At 36.8% G+C, this 15,746-nt stretch overlaps 1 protein-coding gene across 1 annotated transcript; it reads right to left on the reverse strand.

Annotated features, from left to right (window-relative positions):
- Window positions 1-637: 637 nt before the first annotated feature.
- Window positions 638-12,032, reverse strand: LOC119078012 (SH2B adapter protein 2). The gene is made up of 6 exons (XM_037185401.1): window positions 11,239-12,032; window positions 3,364-3,486; window positions 3,044-3,280; window positions 2,241-2,972; window positions 886-1,193; window positions 638-829 (listed from the first exon to the last, which is right to left on the reverse strand). The coding sequence occupies exons 1-5, from the start codon at window positions 11,524-11,526 to the stop codon at window positions 993-995; spliced, it is 1,581 nt and encodes a 526-aa protein (XP_037041296.1). The 5' UTR covers window positions 11,527-12,032; the 3' UTR covers window positions 638-829; window positions 886-992.
- Window positions 12,033-15,746: the final 3,714 nt, after the last annotated feature.

Raw genomic sequence — 15,746 nt, forward strand, 5'->3', positions numbered from 1 at the left:
AAATTGAGTACGAAACGTGCATCGGTTGGTCCCGAAGAGTCCGCGGTTTTACTTCTCAATTTTTTTTTTAAGTTATGGGAATGGGACAGTTTTCGCTGGAGCAGGTGTCTAAGTTGCACTGAGTTCATCACAAAGGTCGTCATTATCTATCGTTACTACAATATCGAAGAAAGACAAAAAATACACATCATGTCTATCTTCGATATTGTACAAACTATGGGTAGTGAAGAACTTTGAACTCACTGCAACTTAGATACCTGCTCCACCGATAACTGCTACGTTCCCATTACTTTTTTAAATTGTTTTTGTAAAGCAGCTGGAGTTGCACAGACGTCGTTGTGACGCAAGCCGATGGCGATGCATATCGTGGATAACTCAATTGTCTGTAACTTCGAGACTGTTAAGCAACACTCAACCGCACATGGGCAACGAGCGGTCATAGATGTCTGCTAGCTGAGCGTGAAAAGACAGCACTTTTGTCAATTTCGTCTAGGTCAAACTTTCGGGAATTATTTTCAAAATCTTACAGCATTTCACATCAATACGATAAGAAAGAGGCAGAGGAAATCGAAGTAGAAAGTATAGTGTGAACGCTGGGTATTTTTAGTTGTTTAAATTCGGTCAATTACACATAATGTTTGCCATAGCCACTTAGTACTCAGTAAGCAACGATAAGAATTCGAAATCTTTTTAATTACAAAATTTCTTGTAAGACAAACTGAAATTCGAACTTGACACTGAAGACAATTTACACACAGAAAGGGAACATTATCAACGGATCAATTATGATTTCAATTCCTGTCGTTTAAATTACATAAAATAATTGCGATTTTCATGTGCACGAACTCATATTGCTCCGAATGGACTTAGGAACATCGAAACATTTTTGAAAATCACATTACAACCGCACTACACTGTCCGTTTTATGGTGATAATATATCGAAATATAATCCGGATCGATTTTACACACTAAATTGTTACATTTTACATTTTTACACAAAACTGTACTGATTATCCACTGCCCGTCCCGTCTCCGAATCGGTGTTGTTGTTGTTATGTGATGTTTGTTGTTGTGTTGTTGCCGTCGAAGATGATGATGTTGTCGTAGTTATTTGTGCCAGACCTTGCGGCGATTGTAGATCGAGATCGCATGATTTTACCCGAACGCTGCATTTTATTGTAATGACTTGTGGCTGTAAGATGGAAGATGAAAGAAGAAAAAACGGAAAAACCGAAATTAATTCCACTGCAACGGGTATGATGGGTATGTGATCGGTTAAGTCTAATGCGAATTATAAGATAAAAAAATGTTACATTCCCTCAAGCAAATTAACAACAACTTTAAATTTGGTGAGAGTGTTTCGCGATTCGAGATAAGTGAATTGACCAAAAACTATTCAGCCAGGACAAGGCATCACAGACCATAACAAAGGATCGGATAATCGGGGCCAAATTCAGCGGAGGACTTATTGAAAACGATTCGAGTGGTTAGAGAAAGACTCGGCTAAATTATGTCCCAGGGTCAATGGAATGGAATTACAAGTGACAAGTGATTGACTAAGGAAACTCACACTCACTGTGAATGCTCGACTGTGAGAACTGTGAGTCCCGAAACACAACAATCCTCAAACTAAAATATCGAGGAAATGCTGAGGAACTGTTAGTGCCACTACTCTTCACGTTCCCCATTTTCAGGGTCGATTCATTAAGAGCCTTCATTGCCCTTAAATCACAAAAATCAAAAAGTCCTTCAGGCCTCGCTCGAATGCTCATGAGCCAGTCAAGGCCTGCGTTGAAGTATTCGAAACGGTAGAGAAGGAGGACCGTCTAGACTTTCCGAGCACAGGTGAGATGTTATTTGTCAATTTTTAATATATTTACAGTCTACGGGCAAGTGCATTATTCACGGTTTACCGTTTCAACGGACTACAGTTCATGCATATAATGAATGACTGAATGTATTCAGATATAGACTCAGATATTATAGGTTTTAGGTTATCATAACTATAGACGCATGCATGTCAAACAACTAAATCGCAGAAATTATAACAAAATCGGATAACCACATCGGTCGAGACGGTGATTCATTCAAATTGTGAACGCAATTGAAAATGAAAAATTCGGAAAAACAAAATTCAAAAAAATAAAATAAAAAATTAAAAAAAAAGCTTGCAAGCATCACTGACACTGATTTGTTGGCAAACTGGAAATGAAAGCCTCTTTATCTGGGGCTATCTCACATGTCTCGAAGCCTGCAGATTGTGTGCCACCGCCGTGTGTATAACAAATTCGGTCAATTTCACATCAGCCGTTCCGCCGCTCTCCAACGGTATCGGATTCTCACCGAAATGTTCGAGCATTTCGGATATGGTCGGAAACCATAAATGTTGCACGCGACACTGTCCCAGATCGTTCAAGGTCATTCGCAAATGTTTTGCCTTCCCTTGGAAATTGAATGTCAACACGAATTCGCCCTTTCTCGTTTCGCTCTGTCGCACCAGAAACACACCGTGTCCAGACGTACCACCATGTAGTACCAGATTCGCTGCATCCGATCGCGGCAAAGTGCCATGGAACCATGGATACTGTCGCATGTCGGCAGTCAAATCTGTGTCGGTTTCGGCTTGCTCTAAATCGGTTTCGGTCAATTCGAAATTACTGGATGTGGAGACACGATCGCCGTGCCTTCGTGGTGGTATATCTGGAACAGGACTAGTCAACGCACCGTCGTGCAAAGATGTCGTTATCGACATGTCTGGCTCGGATGGTGGGATCTGTGATGTGGGTGTTCCGCGCATACAATATCGTATTGTGGCTAGCCAGCTGCGCATATCGTCTGTATCACGAGCTTCAATAACATACTCTTTGTTGTTGTCCGTCTTTAACACAAAAGTATTTTCATGATCAGGCATTTCAAGTGCCGTCGTTTCCCTGGCCTCGGATATCAAAAAACAAAAGACTCCACTGCGAGGCTGAAATTGGAAAAAAAATGAATTTTAGATCGTATGGTTCGAGTCGTAACGGTTGGAATGACGCAGTATACCTGTTGTGACTTTGGTGGTGAGTAAAATTCTAGCATATATCCGCCAACGGTTTTTACAAGAGCCAAACGACACTTTTCCCATTTCTGAGGACCGCTCGGATGCTCCAAACTCTCTGGCGTCAAATACTGTACACTACCTTCCTTCCGACACTCAACCACAATATTTGACAATTTAACTTTGTTCTGACGACTGCCCGACAATTCCAATTCATCCGAATGCTGTTTATGGAACAATGCCTGCAAGAGCATAAAATTCTTAAATTTACCAAATAGGATGACATGTTCCCATATCCAATCAAATGTGAATTAAGTCACAGTACCTTGCCCCTTCGCAAACCCTTGAACGATAAACGACGGAAGAATGGTTTGTGAGTGGTTTTCGGAATTTCAATTTCATCTGTGTAGTCTGTTTCTTCGGGAAGTGTAACGGAACCATTACCAGTCTGCAATTTAAGTGGAAAATTATAAAGTTTTTCTCTCAGTATAAATGTTTTAAGAAATAATTGACGGCGTTAGGGTGACCCATGATGCCATAAAAAATCATCAAAGATAAGGTACAGGATCATCCAAACAGGTCAAATTCAGGCCATGCAAAATTGAATAATTGACGAAGCTCAACTATGATCAGGTGATAATTCGATCTGACGGGTCTAATCCCAAATATAACCTCTGGTAGAGATTTATTATTGAGTACGTACCCAACTCTGAGCTTCGGCAATGAGTTTATGCGGAATGATGACCTTTCCTGGGAAGAGTGACTCATTTTTACATGACGTGAAATTGGCATGTTTTCAGGCTTTTAATGGCTTAGAGGCTCATTCCATACTGGAATTTTGCGTCACTGTCATGTGTTTAAGTGGTAACAAAACTTTATCTGGAAGATTCGTTTTAAGCCCACATACAAACGATTTGACTATAGCATCCTTCAATACTGATAGTCAAATATTGCTGTTGGATGAAGAGTGACGCAAAATTGAAGTGTAGAATTAGACAACTTCACCTCAACTTCAAATGATAAATTACAAAAATTGAGTTTCGCTCTTGGTTTCGTCATTGTAATTTCATTATAATCGTTTTCCATTAGATAATCGCAAAATGCGGCTACTTACAGCACCTGTACCATTAATTTAATTCAACGTTTACGTGGGATGTTTGAAACAAAACAAAAACTTGGAGCATCAAATGAACACCCATTTCGATTTTCTTATATCTCAAAATTGGAATGGGAAAACAATCTATTTCGTTCAACAAAATGTGATTAAAGATGTCTTTCTTTCTGTATAAAATCAATTCGGTCAAAGGTCACAGCTTCCAGCATATTGATATTATGGGTTAGGCCGATCGTAATCAAAGCCATCACATAGGTGAACGATATAAAAAAAGCGTTTTCATCATTCCGATCTCATTTAATTCGATGTCCACCTAACTTATTCACATCCGAAAGTTAAATTGTTGACCTTGATCATTTCAAACAAAAAAAAAGAGTTACCTAACACATTCATGTTTATTCTTTTTATTTAATACTTTGAGCCGTGCGGTCTGGTCAGTTTCAGCACACAAAAAAAATATTATTTAAACTCTTAAGAGAGTATGTAAACCAATAAAAGCAACAACAACAACAAACGGATGACGCTATTTGCATGAATGAAGGAAAAAAAAGACGCAGATCTCTTTATAAGCAGACCAAGACATCATTAATAAAAAATTCAAAATACAAAAATTGATTCAAAATTAACATTAAACCGACTATAACGTATTGATGGTTGTTGTTTTTAGTGAATGGGAAAACGGCTTGGATGGAGTATCTACGTTATTTTTGGATGATTATGGTTGTCTGACGATTCAGTTTTTTTTCGCATATGATTTGCTACAGAAACGAGATATTTATTTCCGCTTATAAAAATGTTAATTGATGACAAACTATGACTAAAGAAGGGTAAATAATTGCTTATTTCAGACGAAAGGCAATAAAGAGATTGAATTTCGCTGGTTAGATCGAACTATATGTCCTGTGGGAAAGATCTCAATACGACTGTTTGTTTTAAACTACTCTCGATAAGAAAAGAATAAGAAGTTCAACTGGTACATCAACATCGTGAGGTAATCGATACCTAAGCGTGCGAAGCATTAGTACAGCCTAAGTACGTACAGCATGAATAGTCTTTGCATGTTACACATGCATTCTATCCAAGAAGAATTACCACATGAACAGTTAAGGAATGTAGCCTTAAGAGTTTGCGTTGAGCCGATGATGGTTCTTCTTCTCACCAGACTCTTATCAGCCCGCTTGGTCTTTTTAAAAGACACCACCACAAACCAACAACTCGATAACTGGCTTTTCGAGTCGAAGATTTCGACTTATGTGCCCAAGACAGATAACACTTAGTACCATGGGAGAACGAGTGATGTCGCTCGTAGATACTATCTCAATTATCTAGTGCCACAAACCAATTCAATCAGATGTTATTGTGAACCACTGTGATTGACAGAATCATAGTATTTCGGTTGAAATTCGAACCCACGCACTGGTAACTCAATAATTCAATTTTTAGTTTTTAGTTTCACGATAGTATCCTCGAGTTTCTCAAAACGGATGCTAGTTTTGCATCAATGCTTCTACTTTTGGCAAGTCGATTTATATCGAGTTTAGATAAATTCAGCAAAACGAGCTATGAATATTAGGGGGGTCCAAAAAATCAAAGTGTCGAGGACGTTGGCGGACCCCGAGGAAAACAAACCTTTATGGCCTCCTGATAAAAATTGTATATGGGGCCGATGCGATCCGAGTTGGTTTATGGGTAGCTCAAGGACGAAAAATGTGAAAAAACGCTGTGATTTTCCATACATTTTTTCCATTACTTTCTATGGAAAAAAATTTTTGGCGACAATATCAAACTTTTTTGGTCCAGACAACTTAGATTAGATGCAAGAGCAACAAAAATGCGTTGTTTGCATTTTTGTGGAATTTTTATATCGTCTGGGCACACCTAACAATATTGATATATACAAAAATCGACAGATAATTTCCAAGTATTGGACACTTGAGACAGATGTTGTGGTCTCAAGTCCTTGTGTCCACAACATCTGTCTCAAGTGTCCAATTCCAACCATCCGACCAGCAACACAACACCGAAGAAAATTCCAACCATTCTTCGTACCAAATTTCCAAGTAATACAAAGTCAGGCGAAGTCACTCTTAAAATTAAGTGTTAGGTGTCGTTGTAAAGGTAATGACAGTGGCTTTCTAACGAGCCCACACACAATAAGTTTCAAGTTGGTGTCTTGACGTAACAGTCATTTGAACATTGTCTGAGTTCACGACCCTGACATTTTTGCACCAAAATCGATTTCTATATAGCTTCAAAAAATTGTTTTCGAAAAAATTTCTTTTTGCGATGAAAGTTTATGCCATAAGCTCTCGATAGATATGAATATATCCGATGTACATCCCATAAATGTTTTGGAAGAACCCAAAGACTGGGTCAACAGATTGGGAAACTTTGACTGACTTGGGAGATGCGAATGCACTTACAAATCATTAAATCGGTCTCTTTGGATTATTCTGAAGTGAAATAATCCAACTCACCTTAAGAAGTGACCAAAGCATCTGTTAGTTACGTTCAATTTTTCTTTAACCCTCATTTTCGTGGTTTTTCACATATTTCGTCCTTGAGCGACCCATAAATCAACTCGGATCACATCGGCCCCATATACATTTTTTATCAGTGGGTCATATAGGTTCGTTTTCCGCGGGGTCCGCCAACTTTCTCGAAACTTGTATTTTCCCATACGATTCTGGACCCCCCTAATGAATATTTGGTGCACAGAATGAACATTTGTGACGCTAATTTAAAAATTGCCCTTGGTGCCGAAAATCCCAGGTGATCGGTTATTTTGGACATCACTGTAGATAACAGGTGACTATCCCGTTTCTAAAAGGTTAGGGCGTTAATACTACTTCTAGAGAAACATCTTTGTAATCAACTCAGAACGGTTTTCATCGCAAAAGGACAATTTTTGAGAAAACATTTTCCCAATTTTTATTAGAAATTATGGGAACATGTTTTCCCAAAAAAAAGTCCCTGCATCGTTCCTGAAGTATTGTTTATCAATAATAGGAACAAACAGGAAGTGCTAGGAAATGTTTGTATGAGTTTCGATCATTGGACCTGCATTTTCCCAAAGAAATTTTCATTTTTCTTTACTTTCAATTTTTGCTAAATTTATTCCCCAAAATAGATGTCAGCCGTTCGTATAAAATATTCAATGTAAAATGCAAATGACCAACGTAGTACAGACATAATTTCGTATTATGTGAAACATTTCATATATTAGACGCAATATAATAACAACGAAATAAAATTGTTGATAAGTGCCACACACAAGATTCAGCTAAAATGTTGTTTTTCGATGTTTGTTTGTGCTCTACACATTTACCTTCAAACAATTTTGTTTTTCTATTTTTATTCGCAATGATTAGTTGTTTACAACGAAAACAGCTGATTGTTTTGATTAAAACAAAAACTACAGAAAAAGAGGTGAATTAGTCAGCGGATAATGTAACCAACTGAATGATGTGAAATTCGATGAACGCATTTTCAAATAAAACATCTCTCCACTTCCCACACAATATATTTTCTAGCATAGTTTTCTGGTGTTGTTTACGACTGCGTTGGCGTGTGTGTTTCATTTTTTTTTTTTTTTAAATAAACAAATCGGAATGGGTTTCTATGTTTGGTAATTGGATGTATAAATTTTAGAGACGGATTATCCTCCACTCATATACGCATAAATATATCATTTCGAGAGCTGTGTAGAAAAGTTGCAGTCAGACCATTCAGAGTTCAGGTGACTACAGTTCAATTTGGGTTAATAGTCAATAAATCTGTTCGGTTGGATTATTAAGTCGAATAAAACGATCAATTTGCTTGATTGATGACGAAACAAATTGAAAAATTGATGAGCTGAGAGCCTGGGTCTAATTATTAGGAGTTTTATTTACTGAAATTTACTAAAATTTACCGACAAATTTTTTCCGGTAAATTTCAGTAATAGTATATTACTTCCGAGGTTCCAAGTTGTGTATTTGATAAGTGGGGTGTTACAGCCCGACCCGAAGGTGAGGGCTGTATTCCCCACTTGTCAAATACACAACTTGGAACCTCGTAAGTACAATGCTTTACGTGATTAGGCAATGTAAATGAAAATGAAACATGCCGTAACACGTAAATTTCGTTATTTGTAGGTGAGTTTCGGCAATTTCAATTTAAGTTAATTAGATTCTGAATATTCGGCCCTGCCTGAAGCAGCACAGTCTATTTTTGGAAAATTAATTCTCAGAAACAAATAATTTGAATTAAATAGTCTTTAATTCAAACAATTTACCTGTTTCGAGGTCATTTGTATGTATTTGGTAATTGGGAAATTAGGAAACATATACGAGACAATTTTCCCAAAAACAGACGGATAGCCATAGTAAAGCGACCTCTTTGTGGGAATAGTAAAATTAGATTGTTCACTGACTCGGATGAATTATATAAGATAGGTAGGTGGGTAACGGTGGTGAATACAGGTCGGAAATCTCGAAAGTGTCTTATTAACAAATTGAACTAAAATTGGTTTCGAGTCTTTGTAGTCCTTAATTTAGTAACGAAAAACCAAAAGTGTTCGCTTAAAAGTTGCAAAATCTGTCCTAGCATTGCTAGGCTGCTAATCACAATTTCCGACCTACTGCTGACGCTGAGATAAGGAGAAAAGAATAGAGACTGAGTATATGCTAATGACGCTAGGACTGAAATCGTACACGGCCAAAAACAAGTTTGACCTGACTTTAAGGACAGGTAGCTTTAAAACACCCGAACCGAGTTTTATTCAATCCTGTCACTACGCTTAATAAAGATCATTGACAAAACATTCCTAGGCCTATTACATCAGTATACCTCTGCCAAACTCGAAGATTCTCTTCCATAAATGTAAGTCACACCAGAACAACAATCAGTAAACGTAAGGATTTTCAGTATGTGTTTTGAGTAGTTACGGAAACTGAACACCTTGAACGTTTGATACCGTAATGTTTACCACGGTTGAAGAGATGACGAAATCCCGAAAAAATTACTTTCTCTCGTCAAACGATTGAATATTGAATATTCTTGCATTTAACAAGGGATGTCTTTGTTAAGAGAAGTTCCTTTAAACACCTACGACGTAAGACGTTACTTCATTCCACAATGTTTGAGATGGCTGCCAGGAGGCTGCCACACTTGTTCTGTTGCTAGAGATTATACAATTTCAAGTGACATCGATTCAGACAAGCGCCGACCAACCGCCTTCGATTGAGAATAAAATTTGCCTAAATTTATGTCTTCACACCATAATCATTGTCGCCCAAGGCCCTTCCGAAAACCATTTCTCTTACAGCACACACAATCAATCTTCATTTGAAATCGAAATGTCAGTAAGTCAAATGTTTTGTGTCTTTTCGTTTTATTTATTTTTCGAATAAATTAAATTGATTTACCTTGGCCTTAACCGCAGACCTCAAATTCTGTTACCATAAATTAGAATATTTTTTGTGTTTTTCGATCGGTGTCCGGTCCGATTTTCTATAAACTCGATTTTTCATAAAATGATTTCAAAATCATTTTTTTTCTACTTTTATTTGTCTACCGAATGGAATGTAAATAATTCGCTTAACAAAGATTTCTGTTTTGTGGAAAGTACGGGGCTAATCTGTTTGTGTTTGACGCAGTATATAATAGATAAATCGAATTAGATTGTGAACGAAAAATTTCATATTTTCGCTTCGTTAATGGTCCATCATTATCAAAACAAAACATTTTTTTTACGAATTTGGCTCTCTAGCAGCTTCTGATAAAAATTAAACAAAATTATCAGTTACGTAACGGCCATCAGATTAATTACGGAGGAATTTTTGTTATTTATAGTCCAGTTGTTTGTTCAAACAAAACAAACCGGTTACACCTCGTGAATTTGGAGGAATGACGTGCGCGATGGTAAGATAACCAGTATAAACGGCGATAAGACTGTCTGTGGTAACTTGAAACTCGTGAGAATTATTCATTCACGCAGGCTTGTTATGCTTACGGTTAGGAATTATAGGGTTCGCTATTGGGAACTTTATTCGCTGAAATTACTGAAAATTAGCGAAATTTACCAATTTTACTGGATAAACCTTTCGGTAATTTTCAGTAAATTTTCGTTAAATTTCAGCAAACAAAGTTCCCAATAACAGACCCTGCTAAGGAGCCGAATAGATCAATTATTTTTCGAATTTCTTTGGGCTATAGTGACAAATGAAATAGGTATGTCGAGGGCGGATATTGATCTGTTATGGCACAGTAATATCACTGCGACTCGAACAATGCGTCGAGGAATTTTATCTATCTTTTTTTTTTTGAAAAACATGAAAATTTATCAATTTAGCAATGATTGGCGTTTTTTCTGCACGCTTTTACTAAAACATTAAAATTGTACAGACGTCACAGCCGTTAAAAAAAACGGGTCACTGATTACTTTTAATTTAAAATTCAATTGACTCGATTTTTCGTCAATCGATTGAAAAACAATTTGAGGAAAAACCGAAATCGAACATTGATACGTTTCATCAGTCATTTTACCAGCCAATATTGTCGGAAATTGGAATGGTGGTGTGAGAAAATCACGCGCCAAAGTTTCCAGATTGGAGTGCTTCGCATATAAAGTTGTAATAATGAAATATGTCTCGTTCGTTGATAGCGTTGGCTCAATAAAAGACGAAACGCGAAAATGCAAGAATCGAAAGTCGATAAATATTTATATGCACAACACAGTACAACGACCAAAACAGCGCAGGAATTGCCGTACCAAAGTTCATTGGGGTCATCTTTATTGTCTGAATGAATGAATGAAAAAAAAAAACGTAGGGAAAAATATAACGCGAACAACGTGACATGTAAAATCATATTAAAAATTCGTTTCAGCCGGACTATACGATCCAATTGCATAAAAACAAAATTGTGTGGACGAAATGAATTTTCGTCTCGACGGCAAAAAGATGAAACGGAAATTTCTGCACCGATAATAATATACAAGGCATACAGCATCAGAACAGAAAAAAAAAGACGTGATGGCAAACACGTACGAGATATTCTTACAAAACACAGACTACAATAGACTTTGAACATAATAATACGCACCTTATGTACTCGACGTCTTGAAAATTCCGTATCAAAATGATCGGAAAAGCATTCTATGAATTTCATCATAAAATCCCTGTGGCTCACTGTGGCTCGAACATTTTCTGGAAGATTTTTATTTACATAGTGGATGCACGACTTAGCAAAGTCTGAAGCACTAGCTCTAGCATGCCGTTCGCAAAATTCCGTCCATCCGGTGTAACCGGTCGGATTGGCCGATGTGGATGAGGATACATTGCTGCTATTGGAAAATAGACCAGACTCATCTAATGAACCAGCCACTGCCATATTTCCTAGCTGCGTAGTTGAAATTGTTTTTGTTTTTTTTTCTGTATTATTCAAACTACACCTATACGATGTGTCTACGTAACGGTTAACTAATATAAATAAATTTTTTGTTTAAATTATTTATTTTTCCTTGGCTAATAAAACGCGTAATGTATACACTTTGATATTCGCACTTTTTTTTCCCATAAACACACCACGATATAAATATGTATCTTCGGGTTTTTTTTTCTAACTAACACACACTGGCGTTTTCGGAATCACTTGTGATCGAACACATAATTTTTTGAACGTAATTTCCGACGATTTTCCACACGATTTTCAATTTGTCAACATTTCCGCGCACTTACGACCGGTTAATGTAACAGTTTTAATAGAATTATTCGGTCAGATTTGATTATTTCACTTGCATTTCACTGATATTATCGGAATGAAAACAACTTCGAACACAATTTTTTGGTATACCGACGAGCAGACTTTTTCGTTTTTGTTAGGTTGAAATTCCATATAAAAACTGTGCAATACCGGTAACACCTTTCAGCTCATTACCGACAATACCACAAAATGTACCGAAATGTTTTCGAATCGGTGGCGGATTATCGTTCCGTGTCATAATTAAGGTCGAATATGCGACTAGTTCTACAAAATAATTAATTATAATCTGATTATTTTTGTTAACAAAAAACTTTGAAACGAGCAGAACAATTCTTATGATCTGGAATGTTGATTACCCACCGCACACCTAGTCAAATAAATCGAAAAACATTTTAAATACAAATATAACCGATTTCTGGGATTTTGTATCAAAGATTTTGTTAAAAATAAAATCAGATTTTAATTAATTTAATTAAAGAAGTAGACGCGGTAGTATCCCCTGGACCAGCTGGTAATCGGGCAAATGAGTTGGTAATTTATGTGGTTACAGCCAGTGTCTACATGTAAAAATTAACTTGATATTGGGCGACCGCCATTTTCGTTTCTTGGGAAATTATAGTGCTAATGGTATGTGTGAGTAAAAAACCAGCAATGACAGTTCGGTTGAATTCGCTTTTATAATTTTTCAAAAACTGGCGCCAAACACCGTGTGTATAAATAACTGATGACTTACAGAGAGAAAAATACAAAAAGAGTACTTTATGTATGACTTTGTATACAACATTTTAGTTTGTATCATATTTGACTTTTAAAAATAATCTTGCGATCAATGCAGTTAACGTAGTTAACGATTAATTGAAGCACAGCTCTGCTACTGTAGCAGTGCTATGATTGAAGTAAAGGACTTGACCGAAGGCTTCCTATTCGTTTGTCGTGGCCTTCGCGAGTAAAACATTATACATGCTAGTTGGGAAATTTTTATTTTGACGAGTGGGAAGTTTGTAGCCCGAGCCGAAGGCAAGGGATATAATCCCACGAGTGGGAAGTTTGTAGCCCGAGCCGAAGGCAAGGGATATAATCCCACAAGTCAAAATAAAAATTTCCTAACTAGGGAATTTCCCCGGGAAACGAGTTTTAACGTTAGTGTCCGTGAAGGAAAACGAGTTTCCTAGGGGTATAGCGAGTAAAATATTTTTCTCGAAAATTTAGAATTTTGTTTTTCTTAAGTTCCATTTAGCTAGCATTTTACTAGCATGTAATGTACTATCAGGTTACCGTCACACAATCTTCATTATGCCACACTCAAAGAAACTAATTTCTGAAATCATGGGACGAGACACTAACAGTTGCAATCATTCGACTAGGATTAGACAGAGACTGTAATATGGATGGTGATGGTGAACACAAATAACTCAACTATTTACTAACGTAAATTTCTCTCGACATCCAACAAAGAAATGTGTAACATCAAAGCACCTAGCAGGGTAATAGAGGTTTTTACACGTCAAATCATACAACGACCGATATCCAACACCCCAACGTAAGAGAAAATGTTGTCGAGTATCTCGTTTGGTAGATCGTAGATGGTTTTTTGAACTGGATCATGAACAGACACAAGCAGACCATCCACTTTCACCTTAAATCTCTCTTCGACTGTGAAACTCGAATCTGTCTGACTGAAACTTCAAATGTCATTAGCGGTTCTAACTCAAATAACACTAACTATTAAGCAATGAAAGTAAATGGATAGGTATGGCCAAACGTTCAAATTTGTTCTAGCCGGTTTGTTTGGACTGGCCATACCTACTTATCTACTTTCATTGCTATTAAGGGTGTCCACAAGCTTCATAATTTGAATCTCGTTACATTTTACTCATAGTGCCAAGATACAGTTTTACCATTGAAATGTGGTTTTCGTAATAGTTCCGAAAGTCGTGAATAGGTCGACAGTTATGGGTATACCTTTCTATCCATCAAGGTGTATAAAAATGGAACATGTTACGTGCAGAAGGGGTACTTTATGTTGTTGACACATATCTTTTAGTTCCGACCTCCAACTAAAACGCTCGAAGCAAAGTACCGTGCTTTGTTTCAAGTCGTAATTAATTAATTTGATTGAGTCAAAATATAGATTTTTTTCTTGAACAATAATAATAATTGTTAGGGTGACCAGATACTGATTCCTATTCTTGATTTCAATTGGAATACATACCAAGAATCGATGCTCTTATACGTGTACGTTTTCAAAGTTCATTGATTGGCCACAAATTAAGCGAGAACTTCAATTTCTAAATAAACAATGGACGATATTCATTGTTGCTGTGCTCATTAGCTCATTCTGCTAATCTTCTCCGCAATGCGACACCAATTTAACTTTGCATTCAACGCTACAGAAAGGTAGTTTAGTTTAGTTTAGTCAATGATCAGAAAGCTACCCCACATTTACATTTAAGTCTTCCCAATCTAGCGGCACTTCCTGAAAGATATACATGGACTCGTCGACACTATATTTTGTTGTTATGTAAACTTTTTGTGACTCAAATTTGACTAAAACTTTATCTAAGTTACTTCATAGAGGTAAGCCAACCCCCGGCTAAAAGTGTCATCTTTGTTGATTCATCAGTGACACTTCGCTTAGAACATTACATTTCAGTTCGTACTAACCCTGGGACGACGGCGCGAAATTCCTCATTACCCTTTGGGACGACAAACAGAGCTATAGCTCTTCCCTTGCCCATCACGTAAAGTGGCAAAAAAGAAGAAAGAAAAGCTGTTTCGACATTGAGAACTAGCGGCGGTCATAGGTCAGAGTGGACTGACTATCTTCAGTTGCTTCCGTAAGCAAGGGAAGAGCTTGTCGTTGCGAAGCGTCTTTCTTTGAAAGTCGGAAGGTGTGAAATTAATTCGGTTCTTGCAGTCTGCGCCACTGAGCTTTTCGTCTGAGGTTCAGCAAAGTTGGTATGCAGAAAGTACATTTTGTAAAAGAAAGATGTTCCTATGGCTTTCTCTGTAGCATTTTGTATAAGGAACATCTCACTTCGTACAAGGACATTTTTTGGCTATTTGGTTTTTGGCGATATTTCACAAGAATCTGCTTGTGCTACATTGAAGTAGTTTATACAACAAGTACTTTCATTATCTATATACTATCATTACAGTAGAATTTTACGTCCACACGATGAATACGATTCATAGCAGTGAACGTAAATTAATATCCTTAGAGTAAAGTCACAGGTGTTGTTGGAGGCGAATAAATTATAAAATGCTTTTTCAATTGATTGATTAAAAAAATCCTTTGAAATCTTTTTAAAAACAAGAAGACCTTTTAAAGCGATGGAAATCCTTGAAAATCAAGCAAAAAAAGCCTTTAAAATCATTGAAAATCCTGTTTCGAAGAGCCTAATATTTGCGAATTCATTCCCGAAAATTCCCCAAAAAAATCCCCTTTTTTTGTTTGCATTTTTATAATTAAGTGCTTGATATTTATCAGGCAACTTTTCCTGATAAATATCAAGCACTTAAAAAACGTTCAAAAACTATAAACAGGAAAATAAAAAAAATTTGGGAATTTTTGATAATTAATTCCCAAATATTAGGCTCTTCAGATGAGGTTACACCCTCAAAGGGAATTCGGTAAAATTGACTATGAATGAAGTCTTACGGTCAAACTTCAAATTTTTGGAATCCAATAACATCTTTTGGAACTTCTGTGGCTAAAGTGGATTTCTTCGCAATCATCAGCCTCTGCACTTTTGTCATATGTTATCGAAAGTGACGACAAAAATAAAAAGTTAAATTATTGCTAGTGCGGTTTTAGATAGAAAAATGTATGTTAAAACAATTGAAGT

Source organism: Bradysia coprophila, unplaced genomic scaffold, assembly GCF_014529535.1.
Source record: "Bradysia coprophila strain Holo2 unplaced genomic scaffold, BU_Bcop_v1 contig_24, whole genome shotgun sequence".
NCBI classification, from domain to species: Eukaryota; Metazoa; Arthropoda; class Insecta; order Diptera; family Sciaridae; genus Bradysia; species Bradysia coprophila.